Source organism: Panicum virgatum, chromosome 2K, assembly GCF_016808335.1.
Source record: "Panicum virgatum strain AP13 chromosome 2K, P.virgatum_v5, whole genome shotgun sequence".
NCBI classification, from domain to species: Eukaryota; Viridiplantae; Streptophyta; class Magnoliopsida; order Poales; family Poaceae; genus Panicum; species Panicum virgatum.
Window position 1 is genome coordinate 66289266 of NC_053137.1, and position 21466 is coordinate 66310731.

The 21466-nt window shown below is 53.9% G+C and overlaps 2 protein-coding genes across 4 annotated transcripts; both read right to left on the reverse strand.

Moving 5' to 3' along the window:
• Nucleotides 1-704: 704 nt before the first annotated feature.
• On the reverse strand, nt 705-7087 carry LOC120694723. 3 transcript variants are annotated; one of them, XM_039977937.1, is made up of 4 exons: nt 6020-7087; nt 5429-5622; nt 2343-2619; nt 705-971 (listed from the first exon to the last, which is right to left on the reverse strand). In XM_039977937.1, exons 1-2 carry the CDS (start codon nt 7037-7039, stop codon nt 5494-5496), a joined length of 1149 nt encoding a protein of 382 aa, XP_039833871.1. In that variant the 5' UTR covers nt 7040-7087; the 3' UTR covers nt 705-971; nt 2343-2619; nt 5429-5493. The 3 variants fall into 3 exon arrangements, with proteins under 3 accessions (XP_039833871.1, XP_039833870.1, XP_039833869.1); XM_039977936.1 differs by having other exon boundaries at nt 705-1634; XM_039977935.1 differs by having other exon boundaries at nt 705-2619.
• A 12972-nt stretch (nt 7088-20059) lies between these two features.
• On the reverse strand, nt 20060-20991 carry LOC120696253. Its single transcript, XM_039979375.1, has 2 exons — nt 20655-20991; nt 20060-20551 (listed from the first exon to the last, which is right to left on the reverse strand). The coding sequence occupies exons 1-2, from the start codon at nt 20891-20893 to the stop codon at nt 20185-20187; spliced, it is 606 nt and encodes a 201-aa protein (XP_039835309.1). The 5' UTR covers nt 20894-20991; the 3' UTR covers nt 20060-20184.
• Nucleotides 20992-21466: the final 475 nt, after the last annotated feature.

The following is a 21466-nucleotide window of genomic DNA, read 5'->3' on the forward strand; positions in this document are numbered from 1 at the left end:
CGCATTTGTTGCATCATGTATCTAGTTTAGCAAATAGTGCGGTTAGGACGCTACATGATATTGCTTGGTCTTCGGTTAGGATATGAACTAGCATCGATGACACAATGGCCCTATTGGTTTCCGCTCCTCAGCCATCGTTTAGATTATAAGCTAAGCGAGATTTTCTCACGATATTCAAATATCTGAAACGGCTTACCATAGAAACGAAAATAATCAAAAATAAATGAGACATTTGATAAGATTATCGTGTATTTTCACTGATAAACCGATTATAATAAAAAAACAATTAGGGCCAGGGCCAATACCAACAAGGGCTAGCCAGAGACGTGGCCACCAATGTTCGTGGCAACACACAACATTTTTGCTAGTATACCTATATCAAACTAGTAGTCTTTTTATTAAGGACCCCACGCGTATTTTCAATGGTTAAATCACACCATTAATGAGGCAGAGAACAGCCAACACATTAATCAGCAGGTATCAAAATCAAACGATATGTGCATGCCTACCGTCATCAAATTTTTCGCTTCCAAACCCACCAGCAAAAACTCCACATGAACCCTTGCCAAGCAGCGCAGTCTCTCACGTACTTAACAAAAATTCCAACCAATATCAGAAAGGAAATTAGGATTAAATATCAAACTCTCAAGTTAGTTACCTCTACTAACTCCCATCTATGTGCCACCCTCCATCAATTGACAAACGCACCCAAACAGAAATCGTGCTGATAAAGCTTCCATACAATGTGTGTGCCAACTAAAAAAACACCCAGTGGCACCGTTGGAGAAGCAGAGATAATAAACGATAGAATATCAACTTAAAATACAAACTAGTATCCATTGGGAAAGATAACTACCATTAGACTTAAGATCACCATCTGCAAATCGACTTTTGAGAAGCAAAATTTATTCCTAATCATGTATTTAGTGTAGCATCAACTTATTTCTTCTGCTGACCTTCCCTCACGACACCTAACAAGCACAAAAAAATTTGTTACCCAAAGATGTTTTTTAACTTTATTTGAATTAAAAAAAAGATACATGATAGGATAGATAGACAGAAAACCATCAGGAGAGCTTCTATCTTCGTATCAGAGAACCTATGGGAGTGATTGGTTGGGTGCACAACCCCCTGGCCAGGCTTGCGGAATGCAGCGGCGATACGTTTGGTTGCCTGGTCAGTCAGCTAGCCAGGCTCTGGGAATGCAAAAGTAGCCCACCAGCTTGGCTTCCTGGAAACGCAAGTTCATCTCGTTTCCGTCCAATGCAGGCTGCACAAGCTTCGTTGGCGCAGAAGGCCTCGGTTCTGCTCACCTCCCCGCACGCCGCATCTCCTCACCGCGCGTCGCCTCCTGTTCCTCCACCTATTCCTGCTGCGACGGGGTGAACGAACCAGGGTCCACGGCAGCGAGCTGGCAGTCCGAAGAGCGATACCCGCTCTTGGTGCAGATCCCACAAGAGGCCGCTAGTCCATCCAGAAGAGCAGCTCGCCCCACGCCGTCAGGAGGTCGCTGGTGCAGAGCAGCTCACATTTGGCAGCGCCGTCCGTTCCTCCACTGCCGCTTGCGCCTGGACAGTGGCATGTCTTCTTCCTCACCGTCACCGGCATGTGAGCAAATGTGGGGTTAAACTCACCTTGAGGGAAAAAGAGGTGGTCATACCCAATACAATCTTATGCAAACCAGTCAACCAAACACAAGCTCCATAAGCCAGCCTAAATTTAACATAGCAACCAAACAAAGGGGGTGTGCACTAACGTAGCCAGGCTTAGGCTACCCATGCGTCCTAGCCAGGCTGAAGCTAAGTCTAGCAACCAATCACACCCTATGTTTTTTAGTTAACTTGAACTAGAAACATGATGGTACAGAGAAAGATCAATTTCAACCAACAATAGTAAATATATTCAACAATTTCAAGACCTCGAAAGATGTATTTCTTCCAAATAAACTGCTCATCGCCTATTAGCTGAAAATGTAAATTTCACTGTTCTGGATACAAATAAAAATCATACTACTCATTCTTGCACATTATGACAACAATACAACATATGTTTTTTCCACAACATATATATGAGATAAACATTAGATCGGACACTCATAACTCATTGCTTCCATGTCAGTTAATGAATGGCTAATCATAACTTGTTTGCTTCTATGTCATTATCTAATGGACACCATGTCATTTACCTAAGGGTGGTATGCACAAACTTGAAATCATACCATTAATGCATATGAACAGACAAGAAATCAGAAGAGTCAACTTATATAAGAGCATTTCAAATTGGATAAAATGGGGCTGATTTGCCAATATGAACAGGAAAGTATGGGAACATCACATACGTACCAAGTGCAGGATTAAGGTAGGTGATTTCCAAACCACATAAAACTCAAGTCAACTTGATCCTCATTCATATAGGAATAATTGGCCTCCAAAAAAGTTGCAATCTCAGGGTGCAGTTTGATCTCAAAAAAGATATAATCCTCATTTAGTGGAGCACCGAGTTCTGAGGTAGGGTCTTTCACTAAAGGATGATCAGCACTAGGGTCTTCAATACCATTGAATTCCTCATCAACAGGATGGAAGAGCTTCACCCCGTTATAGTCACAAACAAAGCATCTACCTGATTTAATTACGAAAAAAGGACCAGTATCTTTATAATGCAAGAGACGCATTCGTCAACCTAAAATAAAATGTTTTACATACTTTAGATGAAAACGAAGTCATGACTTCAAAACTTATCTCTTTATTTCAAAAGGCAAAAAAGCCATTTTAGTCCCTCAACTTTGATCTGAGGGTCAACTTCATCCCTCAACTTTTGCATAGGCCAATATAATCCCTCAACTTTCGTTTTTGGGTCAAACTCATCCCCGTGCTATATTATACTCTACAACAACATGAGATTTTTGCAATAAGTCCTCTTTACCTTATCTCCTTCCCTTTCTAAATTCCTCAACAGTTTATTATTACTAAAAAATATTTAGCCAATGCAAGCAAATCAGTGTAGTGGCATGAGCATCAATGAATTTAGGAGCTGAAAATCACAAGTGTTAAATTTGGAACATGGAATTTTATTTATCCATGCATCACATTGTATTGCGGGTGCATGGAGAATGGAAATTAAGGAGGGGAAGAAGAAGCTAAGGGTAAAAAAGACCTTTTGCATTTATCTAATGTTATTATGGAGTATAATATCAGCATAAGGACGGGTATGACCCAAAAATGAAAGTTGAGGGACTATAATGGCTATTTTGCCATTTCAAAACTGATGCGAGTATAATATCGTCTTATAAGCACAGCAATCTCATTAGGTGCAAGTTTTCACTCATTTTTGTCCATTTTCTCGGATTCATAAAAAGACACTATGCATGTCACTGCAGCGACTGCAAAGAACTTGATGCCACTATAAGTTTGGCACACATGCAGTTGTCTAGGTTCATCTTGAAATGAGAAGTCACTAGCAGATCCTGAATACCATAAGAGTCCCAAGAGAAACTTACTGCTTTTCAGTACACTATAGTACTGCAGTTAGAATGAACTCCATCTATAATAGGGAGTAAGATTCATTTGGCTATCTACAGATCTCACATAGACCCAACTCAAACCGGCAGCCTTTTACTCTGTGCACATGAGCTTTTATAATTTTCATACACTCTCAGAGATTATATCTGACAGTGAATCAGTTTTGAATCTTATATAAGTCTCTATGCTAGAACGACGAATCATGTTCGGTTCATGACTCACGCATCGAGATAAATACTGTTGTTCTTTCCTAATTTATGAAGAATTTAAATGACTGTGTCAAGATTATGCAGTATGCATTCACAGAGCCATATTGCGTGGCATATATTACATGTTTTCCAATGGTTAACAGTTTCAGTATGATACTGACTACTTAATTAGATAGCTAGAATTGGTAAACACTATTTGCCTTGCAATTTCTTTGGTACTACAAAGTACAAACTGGAGAATAGTTTCCTCCTTCAAGTTTCATTTCTTTGCAGGATATGAACAGGATTATATATATCTCAGGAAGCATAATCCAAAAGGAACTGCAAAAGAAAGTTTATGGCAAATCATCTTAGCAAGAGCCAATACCAGGATACTACATGAATTGTTCTGATAAGCGTAGTGTTACAGACCTGTCATCTTACTAAGAACTAAAAGTGTGACATAGCAACATCCAAAGACTAAAAAAACAAACCAAGAAACTTTTCCTGTGGCACGAATTTGAAATGGCTGTTCCAACTCCCAAAAGCTAAGCTTTTCATCTGCTTATCAATCAGAATCTTTTTAGTAGCTTGTTTTTCTTATTATGCTTATTTCTGTGTATATGCAAAAACAGGGGCGGAGCCAGGATGGCAATTTTTTCATTGTTAGGGGGGGGGGCCAATCATACAAATTTATATAAAAATTTAATCAAAATTTAAATTTACAATGTAAATTTTGGGATGATAGGGGGGGCCAGGCCCCTGCCCGCCCCCCTGTCTCCGCCCCTGTGCAAACATGTCATTTTCACAAACTATTGAGTAAGTGATTGTTCACCTATAACTTCAATAGCATTTGTTTCTAATGAAACATTAACTTGGTTAGGCAAGTTGAATCTTTGACCTTGAGTAAGAACAATGCAATTATTTTTCGTTGGGATTTCAGATGCATGCCATTGCATCATCAACAACAACAACGAGTTCAGTTTAACGAGTCTACAGGGCAAGCACAATTTATCCCCCACTTCTCCCAGCAGCGCATCTACTGCACCTCAAAGTGGTTTGCTCCAACTGACTAATGTTGCATATGTATGTTTCAAGTCTTGGAAGAGATTATTAGACAAATAAAAAAAAGAGTTTTCTTAAACGGATAATGTACTTATTTTCTTTGGGGGGAGTTTTGCGAACCTTGTTCTGCTTTTTATCCGTTGGTTTAAACTGCTGTCCCCATTGTTGCAGGGTCTGTAAGAACATTTTATATGCTTTTTATAAAAGCAGGGGAAACCTTTTTCAAAAATAAAATAATGTGCTTATTTCTTAGCATCAATGCTAAAGTACAAACCACTGAATATCATGTGCTCATGGATAATACATCTACTTAATGTGGCATACAACCATCTAAGCTCCTACAAGGGGGTGCTTGCACATATTGGAGATCCATCATATATGAGTGCTTGATAATGTGTCTTTATTCTTTCTTAAGTACTTTGCATAAGATGTTCCTAAACAGTACAAATTTGGGAGAGTAAAGCATAAGGTACAAATATTATCAAATTGTGAAACAAGAGGAAAGTGTCAAACAGCCATATTTCACACATGCCAAGTCTCACATAAAAGAAAAATTAACTACGATCATTTTCTCCCTCTTGATATTTGCCTAAGAATATAGATATGTGGACATGTGCGCAATAAAAACAGGAAGCAAGGGAGGAAAACTCAACATACCCTTTTTTTCTGTCACGGGACAACATAATGTCACATCATTCACATCTTTCAGTGCGCCACGAACTTCAGCAAAAAAAATGTGTAGGCGGATTGGAGCAACGCTTTGGAGATGCCAAGAAGTTGATGTGGTAGTAGCTTTCAGGAGGCAATATGACACAATTTTTCCCACAGATCATATGGAGCTCATAAGGTTCCTGAATCATGGGAAGGCTATGTAAGCAACAAATAAAAGAATCAACATGTTACATTTAGTGTAAAAATTCAAATTTGAACATATGTGCTGCCAAATGAAGCTAATCTGGCAACTCTTCTTTTAGACCTTATATCATGTGTAGGGAATAGGTAGGTTCAGATTTAGTGGAAATATAAAACTAAGAGCCATTCTGCAAAAGTAGTGCTAGATATGTATCCCCAATAAGATTTATGTGTTTAAAAGTGCTATACTTGTTGAACTGCCACATCAAGTCCATTAACTACCAAATAACTCTTTGGCCAAAAATAAAGCACTCAAACTTAATTAGGGATCTAGATGACTACTAAACATAATGGAGAAAAAAACAGAAATAAAGCAAGGGAGAGAACAATGCTAACCCCAAGCTGCAGAGCAAGTTTCTGAAGTGCCTTGTGCACTATGGCAAGGGAGAGCTCCTGTTCCATTCGGAAGGAATGCATCTTGAGCCTTAGTGCTCTATAGGCCACTGGGCTCAGGTTCAAGGGGCTCGATGTCGATGTGCCTTCCAATTCATACACTGAACGTGTAATAATAGGATGTTCCTGAAGATCGGATGGCAAATTCTGGCCAAGACATCGAAGAACTGATGGGTGAAACAAGCTACAATTCAATAGAAAAAGTGCTCGGGCAGAACCATAGCTGGCTACAAAAGAAAGATGGGCCCCTCGAACTGTCTCATTAGGGAGATCCACAGACTTGATAGCAGCCCTGAAGGCATCTATTTCAGATCCTAATCCAATGCCATCTTTGTGGAGCAGCCGAACGGCCTGCTGAAGATTCCCATCTGCATGAAGCAGGCACCTCAGGACGTCTTGGGTTCCTAGGGAGGGTGCATAATGCCTCATGAAGGCGATGAGAGCATCGCGAGAGCGGTAGGCCATGCGGAAAATGGCCTTAGCGCCAAGCATCTTGACTTGATCCTCACCGGAAGGAGGAGGGGGAAACATCAAGTCGTACCAGAGCGCGTTGGCGACAATGTTGGAGACAGGGCCATCAAGCATGCCGTAGGCGTAACCCGCGAACACCATGCCGCAGGCGTGCCTACCCACGCTCTCTTTGCCCATCGCCGCGAGCGCGTCGAGGTGGTAACGGTGGATCTTATCGAGGAGGGCCTCCGCCTCGTAGCTTCCCATCTCGTGCGGGCTCGGCCCAATCCCCCACCCCTCCGTCGAACCCCTCGCACCAGCATCGACGCCGGCGGGAGGGCGCAACGAAGGGACCTCGACGGTGCAGGTGCCGGCAGGTCTCGCCTCCACGATCGCGGGTCCCAGGGTCACATGCCCTATGTAGTCCTTGGTTCCGCCGCCCTCCTCCAGCAGTTTGGCCACGCTGCGCCAGTGCTCCTCTGGGTCGAAGTCCGTGAACGTCGTGGTCATCATGGTGATAGCTTTTTCGGAGAGACACCAGCAAGAGAGCAATTCACGATCCGAGGTTGTCGGTACCACGATCCGAGGTTGTCGGTACCTACTACATACCCATTTTTACTGTAGTAAGATAGGACCCGCGTAGTTATTCGTAACTACGCGTAAGGACGGAGTAGTCAGGCCCCACCGGTCAGGCTCTTTCCTCACCAGGTCAACGGCCCCGGACCCGTTCCCCGCCTGGGGATGGGTCCGGAGACGCCACATGTCTCTAAGGAAGGGAAGCTCCGAGCTGACAGCCGAGGCCTCGGACCCTATAGGGGTCTGGGACCTCCTGCGCCATCCGGACCTCCCTTACCGTGTGGGGGTCCAGAGCCGCCACGTGCCCCGGAGGCACGGGCGTGGGCTCGTGCGCGAGTCCTCCGCAAGGAGACTCGCCCACCCACCGCATTTAATGCGAATGGTTGAGGCGTGCTCTATCGCCGCGGCACGCGGGACAGCCTTTGTCCGGCCTCACTGTGCACCGCGTATTACCAAGGTGCACAGTGCGGCCGCCTGTGCCGCGCCCGCGCAGAGCCCGTCTGCAGCATTAAATGGATACGACGGCACGGCACTTTTCCATCATGCCGCCTACGCCGCTCCCTACACAGCCGTTCAGCTACGTGGCAGGCGACGCCACTAGCTACGTCTGGCATCGTCCCGACAAGACGACGCCTGGACATGATGAACGAGGGACACCAGGAGCAGGCAAGGGATTCCAGAAGAGAGATCCCCGCTGCCTGCGACGCCATGATGTATGAACAGTACGTTAATTTATACTACACCGTTGGGCCCACTTGTCGGGGACCCAACAGCCATGTACGCGCCTCCCTTGAGATATAAAAGGGAGGCGCTCGCTGCGCACTACAGACTTCAAGCTCTCCGCACACACCAGCCCTGGTGAGCTCGCCCACTCTCGTGGGAAGGCAATACAACACACAGTGGACGTAGAGTATTACGCTCCGGCGGCCCAAACCACTCTAAATCTTGTTGTGTTCATCGTGTTCTTGAGTGAGATCCATCTGGGACTAGCTAACCCCCGAGTACACACCCTCTGGGCTAGGGCGGGTGCCTTCCGCCGTCCGACCATGGTTGCAGCACCACGACATTTGGCGCGCCAGGTAGGGGCTTTAGCTGGTCGCAGTTCATCTCCTCTTCGTCCCCATGGTTCGTGTGGACGACGTAGAGATGACGGAGGGTGTGGCGTCCTCCACGCCACACGCCCCTCGTGTTCCTGCTCCAGGGGCAACTGTGCCTGCGGAGCAGCCACCGTCGGCGGCAGCGCGCGCTGCTTGCCGGCAAGAGTCAGGGCGCCCATCAAGAGCCCCCTCACAAGCTGCGAGCGGCGGAGCGCTGGCAGCGGCTAGGGAGTTGCTTCGCAACCCCCCGGCTGAAGCAGCCTCGCCAGAAGCCCTGAAGCAGTGGCGGGATGACGTTGACCGTCTCCTCCACCTGGCTCAGGCCTCCCCCAGTTCTGCAAGGACTGTGCAACGACCTCCGCCCGGCAACGCGGTGGTACCTTACCGCCAGCGTCAGGGCAGTGCGTCGGCATCCGTGCACTCCCCTACCGTTAGGGGTGCACGAACAGAAGACCTGGGGGCGGAGCTCAACCGCCGGCGCGCGGGAGATGATGCCCGCGTCTCCGTTGAGAGGGCGCGAGAGCGCCGTCTTAACATTGAGGGCCGTAACCTCAACGCCGACTTGGACGTGGTGGCACCCAAGCCCCCGGTGAACGCCCGGATACAGCCAGGCGCACCAGTTGCTGGGGTGGGCTGCGCTGCGCTGGCGGACCACCTCCGAGCAGTGGCATGGCCATCCAAGTTCCGCCCCCACCTGCCGGAAAAGTACGACGGTACCACTAACCCGTCGGAGTTCCTGCAGGTGTACGTTACTGCCATCACAGCGGCTGGTGGTAACGGCGCCGTCATGGCAAGCTACTTTCATGTAGCCTTGTCTGGGCCAGCCCGGACCTGGCTCATGAACCTCACACCTGGGACGATCCAGTCCTGGGAAGAGCTCTGTGCGAGGTTCACAACGAACTTCGCCAGTGCGTACCAGCAGCATGGTGTGGAGGCACACCTCCACGCCGTGAGGCAAAAACCCGGAGAAACGCTCCGGGCCTTCATCTCGCGCTTCACCAAGGTACGGGGTACCATTCCTCGTATCTCAGATGCATCTATTATCACTGCTTTCCGCCAGGGGGTACGTGACGAGAAGATGCTCGAGAAGCTGGCGACGCACGAGGTGGAAAGCGTCACTACGCTTTCTCCCTGGCAGACAAGTGTGCCAGGGCCGCTGAGGGTCGTGCATGGCACTCAGCCCCCCAAGGCAGAAATGCCAAGGCTGGCGGCTCCAGTGCTACCGCTCAGGGCGGTGGCAAGAAGAAGAAGAATAAGAACCGGAATCGCGGGGAACCGCAATCTGGCGGACCAGTCATTGCAGCGGCAGCGCCAGCGGCGGCGCCGGCTGCGGCAGCAGCGGCTGGGGGCCAAAATGCACATGGCAAACGCCCTCGCCCGCAAGGTGGGAGCGGAGGTTCATGCCCAGTGCATCCCACCGCTCGCCACAGCGTCGCTGACTGCCGCGAGATCAAGAAGCTCGCGAAGCGGGTCAGTGGGCGGCGTGAGCAGTCCTCCAAAGACGGCTCACCTCCTCCTAGCCAGCGGGCCGGCAAGGAGAAGGCCTCCGACAGCGGGGCCGCCGCCGGGGAGAAGGAGCTGGGGTACCAATCCCCCGCTCGAGAGCTGAAGGGCGTCTACCACGACGACGACTCCAATTCCGACAACGGCGACCGCTGCAAGAAGCTGTACGTAATGTACGGCGAAAGCTGGGAGCTTGTCTCCCGACGGGACGTGAAGACCCTTCGCCGGGAGGTCCTCTCGGTGAAGCCGGGGGTCCCGAAGGCGGCGCCGCACCAGAGGTGGATGAACACCACCATCTCTTTCGGGCCATCCGACTGCCCGGAGAATATGGCCGGAGCTGGTGTACTACCTCTAGTCACCGCTCCCGTCATATCCAACGTAAGGCTCTATCACGTGCTGATTGACGGTGGGGCTGGCCTCAATGTCATCAGCTATGCAGCGTTCAAGCAGCTGCAGATCCCGGAGTCTAAGCTGACTCCCTCTCGCCCATTCTCTGGAGTGGGCCCACACCCGGTGTTCCCTCTGGGGAGCATCACATTGCCGGTCACATTCGGGGCCGAGGAGAACTTCCGCACAGAGAGCGTTCTGTTCGATGTTGCGGAAGTAAACCTCCCGTTCAACGCCATCATTGGCCGGCCGGCGCTCTACCGCTTCATGGCCATTGCTCATTATGGGTATTTGGTCTTGAAGATGCCTTCCCCTGCCGGAGTCCTCACCGTGTAGGGCGACCGCACCGCTGCCGTCGCTGCAGTTGAGAGACTGCATGCTCTGGCGGCAGAGGCTGCACGTTCCGAGGAGGATCTGTCCACCTCGCAACCCAAGGCGCCTGCAAAGGCTCCCAAGGTCCAACCGTCCGATCCGAACCATGTTCCCGTGAAGACAGTGCAGATTGGAGCGGACTCCACCAGGACCACCCGCATCGCGGGGAACCTGGAGGTGAAATAGGAAGACGCGCTCATCGCTTTCCTCCGGGCAAATGTCGACGTGTTCGCCTGGGAACCGTCACAGATGCCCGGGATCCCCAGGGAAGTGATCGAGCACAATCTGAGGATCTACCCCGACGCCACGCCGGTGCGCCAGAAGCCTCGGAAGCAGTCCGTGGAGCGACAAAACTTCATTCGCGAAGAAGTCCACAAGCTCCTACACGCCAGCTTCATCGAGGAGGTCCACCACCCCGAGTGGTTGGCCAATCCGGTCGTCGTCCCAAAGGCCAACGGGAAGCTTCGGATGTGCATCGACTACACCAGCCTCAACAAGGCATGTCCTAGAGACCCCTATCCTCTTCCGCGTATCGATCAGATCGTGGACTCCACCTCCGGGTGTGACCTTTTGTCTTTCCTAGATGCATACTCTGGTTTCCACCAGATTCAGATGTCTAGAGAGGATAGGAAGCATATTGCCTATGTAACAGTAGATGGGCTTTATTGCTACATTGTCATGTCGTATGGTCTAAGGAATGCCTTACCCACGTTTGTACGAGCTATGAACAAAACCTTCTGTAATCTAATTAGAGATATTGTTGAGGTTTATGTCGATGACATTGTGGTCAAGACTAAGGTAGGGTCAACACTAGTGGAGGACCTGTCCCTCGTCTTCGACCGGCTCCGCGCCACGCGCACGAAGCTGAATCCCGAGAAGTGCATCTTCGGCGTCTCAGCAGGGAAGCTGCTGGGTTTCCTGGTCTCACATCGAGGCATCGAGGCAAACCCAGCCAAGATCAAGGCGATCGAAGCGATGAGGCCTCCTGGCCGCATCAAGGATGTCCAGAAGCTCACTGGATCTCTCGCTGCTCTTAGCCGCTTCATATCGAGGCTAGCTGAGAGGGCCCTCCCCTTCTTCAAACTATTGAGGAGGTCCGGTCCATTTTCTTGGACCGAAGAGGCTGAATAGGCCTTCTAGGAGCTGAAGCAGCACCTCACCTCGCTGCCAGTGTTGGTGGCTCCAGAGCCCGGTGAGCTGTTGTTTCTGTATCTTGCTGCGTCTGCGGAGGCAGTCAGCATGGTGCTGGTCGCCGAAAGGACGGAGCAAGCTCGCCAGGGGGACACCAGGGTCTCCCCGGCCAAAGATGGTGAGCCGGACCCCGGACACAGGGGCCCGTCAGCCTCACCTCTGCCTGAAGCCCCGGACCCCGCACAAGGGGGTCCGGACGAACCTTGTGCCAGTGGGAACCCAGAGCCGCTGGGGGCCCAAGGACCTGATGTGGTGGATAAGGGCGGGCCGGACCCGGTAACCAGGGTCCGGACCGTCCAAAAGCCAGTTTACTACGTCGGTGAAGTCCTCCACGAGGCGAAGGCCAGGTATCTTGAGACGCATAAGCTTATCTATGCAATACTTATTGCGTCCAGGAAACTGCGCCACTACTTTCAGGCACACCGAGTTGTCGTAGTGACCTCTTACCTGTTAAGAGCGATCCTGCACAACTCCAACGCCACAGGCAATATCGCCAAGTGGGCGGCAGAGCTGGCCGAGTTCCAACTGGACTTCCTGCCACGCCATGCAGTCAAGAGCCAGATCCTGGCCGATTTCATAGCGGAGTGGACTCCCTCCCCAAGCAATCCTGGGGGTCCGGTCGTCAACGCAGGACCCCCGGAGCCAGAAATCAGGGCACCAGTCTTCACCGAGCCCCACTGGACACTCTTCTTCGACGGGTCCGCTCGCGAAAAGTGGGCCGGAGCTAGTGTGGTCCTCATCGACCCAAATGGAGATCAGCTGAAGTACATGGTGCACCTTGAGTTCAAGGCCACCAACAACTTGGCGGAGTACGAAGCTCTGATCTTTGGTCTGACGCAAGCCCTCTCATTGGGGGTCCGGCAGCTCCTGGTGAAGGGGGACTCCTAGCTAATCATCAAGCAGGTCCGAGGGGATTGCAACTGCAACAATCCCCAGCTCGCGGCATACCTCATACACGTGAGGAAGCTCGAGAAGGACTTCGACGCCTTGGAACTACAACACGTTCCCCGCGAGCACAACTCAGCAGCAGATGATCTCTCTGCGTGAGCATCTACCTGGGCACCCGTGCCCGAGGGTGTCTTCGAAAGACGGCTGCTGAGACCTACCGCCCAGCCTGCCGAGCTGGGTGAAGGGGATCAAGCTAGCACCTCAAAGCCAGCGGTCCCGGCAGCACTCCACCTGTGGTGCCCAACCTGGGCCGTGTGCCCTATTGAGGATCCTGGTGACCTCGCAGAGCCACACCCACCTACTCAGGGAGCTCCCGATGCATGGATCTCCGAGATCCGGGACTACTTGAAAGATAACATCCTCCCTGATGACGATGTGTCCGCTGAGCGCATAGTCCGATTGGCTAAACGCTACGCGGTGGTAGAAGGGGATCTCTACTGCCGTGGCGCCAACGGTGTCCTCATGCGGTGCATTTCCCAGGGAGAGGGCCGCGAGTTGCTCGCGGAGATCCATGGAGGCGAGTGCGGAAGTCATTCCTCCTCTCGCACGCTTGTTGGCAAGGCCTTTCGGCATGGCTTCTACTGGCCAACAACACTCCAGGATGCGGCTGAGCTGGTAAGTCCTGCAAAGCATGCCAATTCCATGCAAAGCAAATACACACCCCGGCTCAAGCTCTGCAGATGATTCCGCCCTCATGGCCATTCGCTGTGTGGGGTGTGGATATCCTGGGGCCATTCCCCCGGGCTGTTGGCGGGTACCGGTTCCTCTATGTAGCCATCGACAAGTTCACCAAGTGGCCGGAAGTTACCCCTGTGGTGAATATCACTAAGAAATCAGCAGTCGCCTTCCTCAAGTCCATTGTATGCAGATTTGACATCCCAAGCCGCATCATCGCGGATAACGGGACCCAATTCAAAAGCAGACTCTTCCAAGAGTACTGTGAGGACATTGGCATCCAGCTATGCTTTGCGTCCGTAGCACATCCTCGCAGCAATGGACAAGTTGAGAGAGCGAATGCAGAGATCCTCAGGAGACTCAAGACCCGCACCTACAACTGCTTGAAGAAGCATGGTGCCAAATGGGTTGACGAGCTTCCATGCGTGCTATGGGGCAATCGGACCACACCCAGCCGAGCCACTGGGGAGACTCCGTTCTTCCTGGTCTACGGGGCTGAAGCATGCCTTCCCCCAGAAATTCACCTGGGCTCACCACGGGTCCAGGCCTTTGACGAATCCATGCAGGAACAGCTGCGGCGCGATGACGTGGACTTCGTTGATGAGCGAAGGTGGCGAGCAGCAATCCGAAATGCACGCTACAACCAGGCGCTCCGGCGCTATCATCAACGGTTCGTGCACGGCAGGGAGCTCCGGGCTGGCGACCTCGTCCTCAGACGGATCCTGAGCCGAGCAGGGCTCCACAAACTTTCCCCCAGCTGGGAGGGGCCCTTCAGGGTTACAGAGGTATGCCGGCCCGGATGCGTTCGCCTCGCCACAGAAGATGGAGTGCCGCTGCCCAACCCATGGAACATAGAGCATCTGCGTAAGTTCTACACCTAGGCAGAGCCGGAAAATAATCCTTTCCTTTGTAATAAGATAGAGTTACCGTGCGGCCCAGAGCGGTTGGGGGCCACCCTCGTAAACCCGACCTCTGGCATCCATCGCACCGTCGGCTAACGCGCGGCCCAGAACGGTAGAGGTCCGACCTCGTAAACCCGGTCTCTGGCATCCATCGCGCAAGCCATGTACATCAAGATTGCAAAGGAAATAATTTCTCCCAGTTCTGTCTTTGTGTCAAAATTTAAATTCGCATGCCGATTCTCAAGTTTTTACCTCTCTAACCCCCGCGGGGACCTCTGCCCTTGTTGCTACAACTAAGATCTGAGCTGAGTTGCTGGACTGTCGTACAGATCCGGACCCTCTTGCTGCTGGAGAGGAGTCCAGACCCTTAGGGACCTACTCTGGAGAGCGGGTGCTTGTTTCCTGGGGTGGTCCGGAGTCCTGTGTAGCCGCTTAGCTGGTTCCGTACCCAAAAGCCTACACACTCCACCACCCTGTAACGAGTACTCTAGTACCTGGAGTCGGGTAATTAAGGCCCGGACCCCGTTCCAGCTCAAGAATTGGTTTCCTAAGTCCAACACGGCATGTCCAGTCCTATATCTCAAAAGATCGAGTACAACAAAGTGACCTTGCCACTGCTGCGAGAGGCCTGGGATGATGAAGCCAGGTCCGGGAAGATCGTGTTGTTTCCTGGAATGGTCCGGAGCCCTGTGTAGCGCCTTAGCCTGGTCCCGTACCCTAAGCCTACACACTCCACCACTCTGTAACAAGCGCTGAGCAACCTGGACCTGCGCATCTAGAGCCCCGGACCTTGTACCAGCCTGGCACTGGTCAGGGATGAGTCCCGCGGGCCTGCTACTAAGCTGTAAATTTGAAGTGGTACACAGGTTAAGTCCTGACTGGTGGTAGCCAGCCTCAAACCATTGAGCCTACCTACCAGGGGGTCCTAGCATCTGCTTCAAAGCCTTCATGCAGATCAAGGTCCAGTCTCAATGGTAGACAGACTCAAAACAACTGAGTCTATCTCCCAGGGGGCCCGGAGCATCCGCTTTGTCCCACACATCACGAACGGATTCTGCATGCGTCAAGCAGCTAAGTTGCAGTATCATTGCTACTATATAAGTGAGCTTGATTCTTTTCTCTGTAGTTCTGTATGCTACACAGGGAACAAGGCGCTTGCTCGTCTTACAAACTATGCAGCCCTATGCCCAACGAGGTCCGGAGTATCTTCTACGGCTCAGGTGGCAGACAGGTCCAAGCAACTGCACCTATCCGCCAGGGGGCCAGGGCGCCGGGGTGCTGCATACCGCAAATCAACAACTGACAAACAGCTAAGTTGAAGCTTCTTCTATTTCAAAAATTTCAGCTAATACATAGTGCAAAAAGAAAAAAGATACAATCCCCAGCCTAAGGGTCCGCAGGCTCTCGCTTGAAGTAGGCGGCGACGAAGTCAACGACCTCCCGCACGCTGTCCCGAGCGGCGGCCTCCGTCACCTCTACCGGGCCATCGACCACGGGCGCCAACGAGATGGTCGGGTCGTGGCTCCGGAGGCAGGTCAGGATGTGCTCCGCCACCATCCGGATCAGCTCGCGGCCCTCGGTTTCGAGCTGTCCAGCAAGGACCGGCCCCAAGCGCTGGAGCCTATCCGAAGCAGAGCTCAGCACTGGGAGGGCGTCAGCTATCGAAGCTGGCGGCTCCACCGCCTGGATTGGGCTCATCCCAAATGGCACCAGTGCGAGGCTCGCTTCGGCCGCCCAGTCAGCGATCCGCTGGGCTCCCGCGCGCTGGTCCTCCTGGTGCTTCCGGACCGCCTCTCGCACCCGGGTGTCCAGAGCCGCTTTGGCCACCTCCACCTCGCGGGACCTTTCCTCGAGCCCGCGGGACCTCTCCTCGAGCTCGGCCTCCCTCTCCTCGCCCAGTCCTTCAACTTCTTGAGCGAGTCTCGCTGGCGCCCGAGTTCCTTATCTATGCCGGTGGCGTGGGCCTCCCGCTTGGCGAAGGATTTCCGGCCCTCCTCCAAAACCGCCTCGTCGGCAGTCAGCTGGCGGGCTCTCTCCTGCAGTTGTTCACGCCATCCCTGCAGAGTCGCAGAGAAGACGTCGAGCTCCTGCCTCCTGACCTCGAGGTCCTCGCTGCGAGTCTCCAGCTCGGACTGTCGAGCCGCGAGGTGGGCCTCGAGGTCGGACCGCTGAGCCGCGAAGCCAACAACCTCCAGAGTGAAATCCTGCTCCCGCTGCGCCAGGGATTTCTCTCGGTTCGACACTGCGAACTCCCGGCCAAACACCTTCTTAAGGTTGGCTCGGTAGGCCTCTTGGTCCGCCTTGAGCTTTGACCGAGTTTCTGCAGCGCGGGAGGCTTCAGCCTTCGTATGCGCTTCCAGGCGGGTGTGCCAGTCGGAGAGGCGCTGGCGCTCGCTCTCCAGGGCAGACCACTCCCGCCGGAAGGCCGTCTCGGCGGAGGAGGTTGCCTCTTCGATCGACCGCCGGACCTGAAACATCACCTGGGGGAGGGGAGTCACATCCTCCTCTGGGAGTGGGAGCTGCAGGAGCCGCCTGCCAAAGACCACCTCCAACTCCTCCTCTGCAACAGGACCGGAGCTGGAGGTGGGGGCTTCTGCTGCAGCACTTGTCTCCGCCTCCGCCGCCGCCGCGTCGGATGCGGCTGCAACCAGCACCGGCGGCGCCTCCGCCGCCGCCGCGTCGGGTGCGGCTGCGCCCAGCGCCGGCGCCTCCGCCGCCGCCGCGTCGGGTGCGGCTGCGCCCAGAGCCAGCATCTCAGCCGCCGCGGCGTCGGGTGCGGATGCCCCCAGCGCCTGCGCCTCAGCCATCGCTGCGTCGGGTACGGCAGCACCCAACACCGGCGTTTCCGCCGTCGCCGCGTCAGATGCGGATGCACCCAGCACCAGCATTTCCACCGCCGTTGTGTCTGCTGCCTCTGCCGCAGGTGCCTCCACCGCCGCGGCATTGTGCGCTGCTGAGCCTGGAAATGACACGCCTGTCAGCCCCACGTCACACACCACTGGGCTGGCATAGGTCGCTGTACCTGAGGGTCCCGCACCCGCTGTCGCCGTTGCTGTCAACACCGAGGCCGCGGCCGCCTGGGCACCAGCCGACGAGCCGGCGATGGTAGAGGAACCGCTGGGGCGAGGACCCTGGTAACAAAGCGGAGAAGCCTTCAGGAAAAAAGCAGAGCACCGGCGTAAAGGAAGAAAGCAGGATAACACTAACCCAGAAGTACCGGGCACCCAGCGTCCTCGGAGCCCCGGCCTCTTCTCCTGCGGCTGCTGCTGTTGCTGCTGCTGCCCCTACAGCTGCGATGCAGGCGCAACCCGGGCCTGTTCCTACTGCTGCTGTCCCCGTGACTGCAGCACGGGCGCGACCTGGGGTTGCACCTGTTGCTGCAGTTGCCGCCCTCGTGCCTGTTGCCGCTGCTCTTGCGGCTGCTGCTGCTGTTGTTGCCGGCGGGAGGAATTCCTCGGCGGCGATGGTGGTGGTGCAGCTGCCCCAGAGGATGCGTGGGGGCCGGCAGCCCTTGAGCTACCCTGGCCCGCGCCCTCAGAAGACCTCTGGCGCTTCGCGGCGGGCTCTGAGACCAGGGTCCCGTCGCCCCTGAGTAGCCTGCGCCGGCCTGCGTCTCCCGACGATGCACCGGTTCGCGTCGCCTCCGGTCTGGCGTGGGGCCAGTCCCCCGTCGTCCTGAGTCGGCAGGGTTGCCAGCACCGCCACCCTCGCGGGGTCCTCGCAGAGGGGGACTATGCTCTACGGGAGGATCAGGTTCTCCGGGATGAAGGCGTCCCCCGTCACGTTCCGCACCAGAACCTCCAAGGCCTCCTGGGTCAGGTCGCTCCCCTCTCCGCGTTGGGTCCTGCTGCAGTCGTTGAGGCCGGTGAAGTTCCACGCAGGACGCGGCCGCTGCTTCAGGGGAGCGATCCGGTGCTTCACGAAGTCTCCGAGCACGTGCCACGAGGTGAGGCCGCTCTCCGCCAGCGACCTGATCTTGTCCAGCACGGAGTCGAATTCCGGCTGCAGCGACGGCTTGGCCCTCCAGGATGCCTTGTCGGAGGTGGGCCCCTCGGTCGGCAGGGCGAGGCGCTCGTGGGCTTCGGTGGTGGCGATCACCCAATCCCTGCGCCACTCCTCCCACTTTCTGCCAGCAAGGCCGGGAATGTAAGGAGTCGCCAGGTCACTCCTCACCTGGAAGTAGTACCCCCCACCTCGTCCTTGCTCCTTCCGGACCTCACCAGAATGAAGAAGTAGCGGAAGAGGATGACGCAGGGCCGCACTCCCACGAACATCTCGCATAAGTGCACGAAGATGGACGTCAGGAGGAGGGAGTGCGGCGTCAGATGCTGAAGTTGGAGGCCGAAGTCTTCCAGCAGCAGCAGCAGGAATGAGGAAATCGGCAGTCCTACACCGGTGGAGATGTGCGAGATGAATAGCACAAACTCCCCGGCGCGGAGGTTGCCAAGGGGAACCGAGCCTGCTCGCACCCCCCAGCCGGTCTCCTGAGCACTCCATCCCAGCAGACGGCGCACTGTGTTCAACTCTCCCTCGGTCTGGTAGCGGCGGGGATGAACAAGGGACGCCATCTCTCGGTGGAGTGAGTAGCAGCCTGCGCGGGGGAGAAAGGGGCAAGGGAAGCTCGAAGGCAAAGGGGCGCAAAGGTTGGAAGGAAGAAGGCGAATGCGGGAAAGTAACCGCGGAATGCGGTTCACCCCATTATAAAGCCTGACTCAACCGGCGCACCCCGGAACCGTCGCCGGAACCCAAGCGACGCCCGCGCCTGGTGTTAACCGCCCAGTCCATGACATGGGGGCCCAGGCCCACCTGTCGGGGTGAGCGGGTAACCAACAAGGGTGCGAAAAGACGGGATCTGAACCAACGCCCGCGCGCGCGCGGAGCGAGGCGGAAGCCGAGCTGACGTGCGCGTATTAAGCGCTGGCGTGGCCGAGCTTTTCGGGAACTGCGCCGGTAGTAAATGATCCGTTTACTCCGGCCGCAAGAATGCAGAGCGTCGCGCGCGTGACTAGGTGTACCACTGTGCGTGGGGGCCACGAGTCAATAAGCCGTTGCGATGTGATGAGGCAGCGGTCAATCCGATGGATGGTCAAAGCCGGTCAAGACCTCTGCAGCAAGAAGCTTCAAGCTATGCAGAGCCAAATCGCAGTAGTGGCCCCACCTGCGGGTTCGTACCTCCCCCAAGGTGGGCCCGGGGGCCACTGTCGGTACCCTGTAGCAGGGATACCCACTCTTACTGCAGCAAGGCAGGACCCGCGTAGTTATCCGTAACTACGCGTAAGGACGGAGTAGCCAGGCCCCACCGGTCAGGCTCTTTCCTCACCAGGCCAACGGCCCCGGACCCGTTCCCCGCCTGGGGATGGGTCCGGAGACGCCACGTGTCTCTAAGGAAGGGAAGCTCCGAGTTCTATAGAAAATTCATAAATTAAAATTTGAGGAATCAAATTTGAGCATTGCGAAGGAATTCAAAAACTTTCATAAAAACTTGGGCCAATAAAAAATACCTTATTAAACTAAATAAAAAATTATGAATTATCATATTTTTATTTCATTTTTATCAAAGGTTTAGCTAACCCAAAAATTCAAGAAATTTTGAATTCTACCCATTTTTAAAATTTTATAATTCAAATTTCATTATGTTTAATGTATCACATCTAGCCAAAATAAATTCCCTGTCTTTTTATCTACCTCCCAAAAAAATATCATGATTTTTAGACAATATTTACTATGTTTTCTTTCTTATTTAATTGAGAGAGGTGTGAAATTCTAGAAATCCGAAATGTTACTGTAGCAAAACCGCCCTCAAAACAGCTTGCTACAGTGCTCGAGGGGGTGATTCGGCCGGTTTTGCCAGTTCGAGGGCCTAGGTTACCCGGTTTCGTAGTAGAAGGTTGAAAAACAGACTTTTTGACTAGTTCGAAGTTGTAAAATAGACATGCTAAAAAAACACACGACTGCACGAGGCTCTGCCCGGTACCCCGAGCGCACGCTGCAGGGCGGCGTTCGCCTCCTAGTTGCCGTCGCCGTCGTGGTGCACCATCCGAACAGGCGGGTTGTGGCGGCCGCGCGGGAGCCTGAGGCGTCCGAGCGCGCCGGCGGGGACGAGCTCGAGGTTCTCGCAGTTGCAGATCTCGATCATGAAGCCATCGGGGTCCTTGAAGAAGAGCTGGTCGATGGCCGAGCCCTCCTCCTCGTTGATGGTCCGCTTCATGTACCTGATGCGCATCTCCCGGAGCCGCCGCTCCATGACCCCCATGTCCTCGCACTGGAACGAGATGTGGTTGTCCATGGGGTCCAGCTCGCCGGGGTTCACGTCGGCCGCCCTCCGCGCGTCGTCGCGCTGGACCAGGTGGATCCCCACCCCGTAGTTGAACAGCCTGCACAAGCAACGAGGAGCGAGCAGAGAGTCACGGCCGGGCTGCGTGTGTCGAAGTCGAACGAACCAGCCGGCGGGGCTGATGATGATGGTAGCCAGGGTACCATGCGCCGGAGAAGTCGAGCGCCGGCGGGCGGTGGATGAGGACGAAGCCGAGGGCCTTGACGTAGAACCGGACCGAGTCTTCGACGGACTTGCACGGGCGGGAGATGTGGTTGAGCGCCATCAGCGGCATCGGCGGCACGTCCTCGTACAGCTTCGCCGAGTCGGCCGGGTCGACGACGCCCTCCGCCGCATGGCGCCCTCCGCAGCCGGCGGCGGCTTCCTTGCACTCTTCTCCCATGGTTTGGTTGCGGCTGTGCTCTGCTATCTTCTCCAGCCTTGCCGGGAAGAGGCGGCGCGGCTTATAAACTCGAGCGGCGCATGGTCGGGGGTACGCTCGTGCCGTCGCGCCGGCCTGCCACGTTTCCGTGAGGTCTGCATGTATGGGCAGCCTCGCCCGATGTGTCGACCAGGAGGCTCGCCACGGGCCACGGCTGCCTGGGGACTTGGGAGCGGCATGTCATGTCGGCACCCTACAGGCAGCGGGGTGGCGCGCTGACACGATCTGCTAACGGCTGCTCTGGCAGAGGCAGGTTCGGTCCCGGTCGAATCCGAGCGCTCGTGCCTGTTACCATCAAGTCCTCCGTGCCACTGCCACGCCGCCTCCACGGCGCAAGCAACTGAGTTTTTATTTTCTTGAATCGAGCAACTGAGAGTTCTTGAATTAAAGCTGGAAGGCCGGCAGTTGTTGAGCAATTTTTGAGACTATAGGCTCCGACTTAAGAGCATCTCCAAAAGTGCCCAAAATCCACTCTCAATAACTTAATTTTGGATATTGTAGATAAAAACAGCCTCCAACAGTTCTCAAAACTAG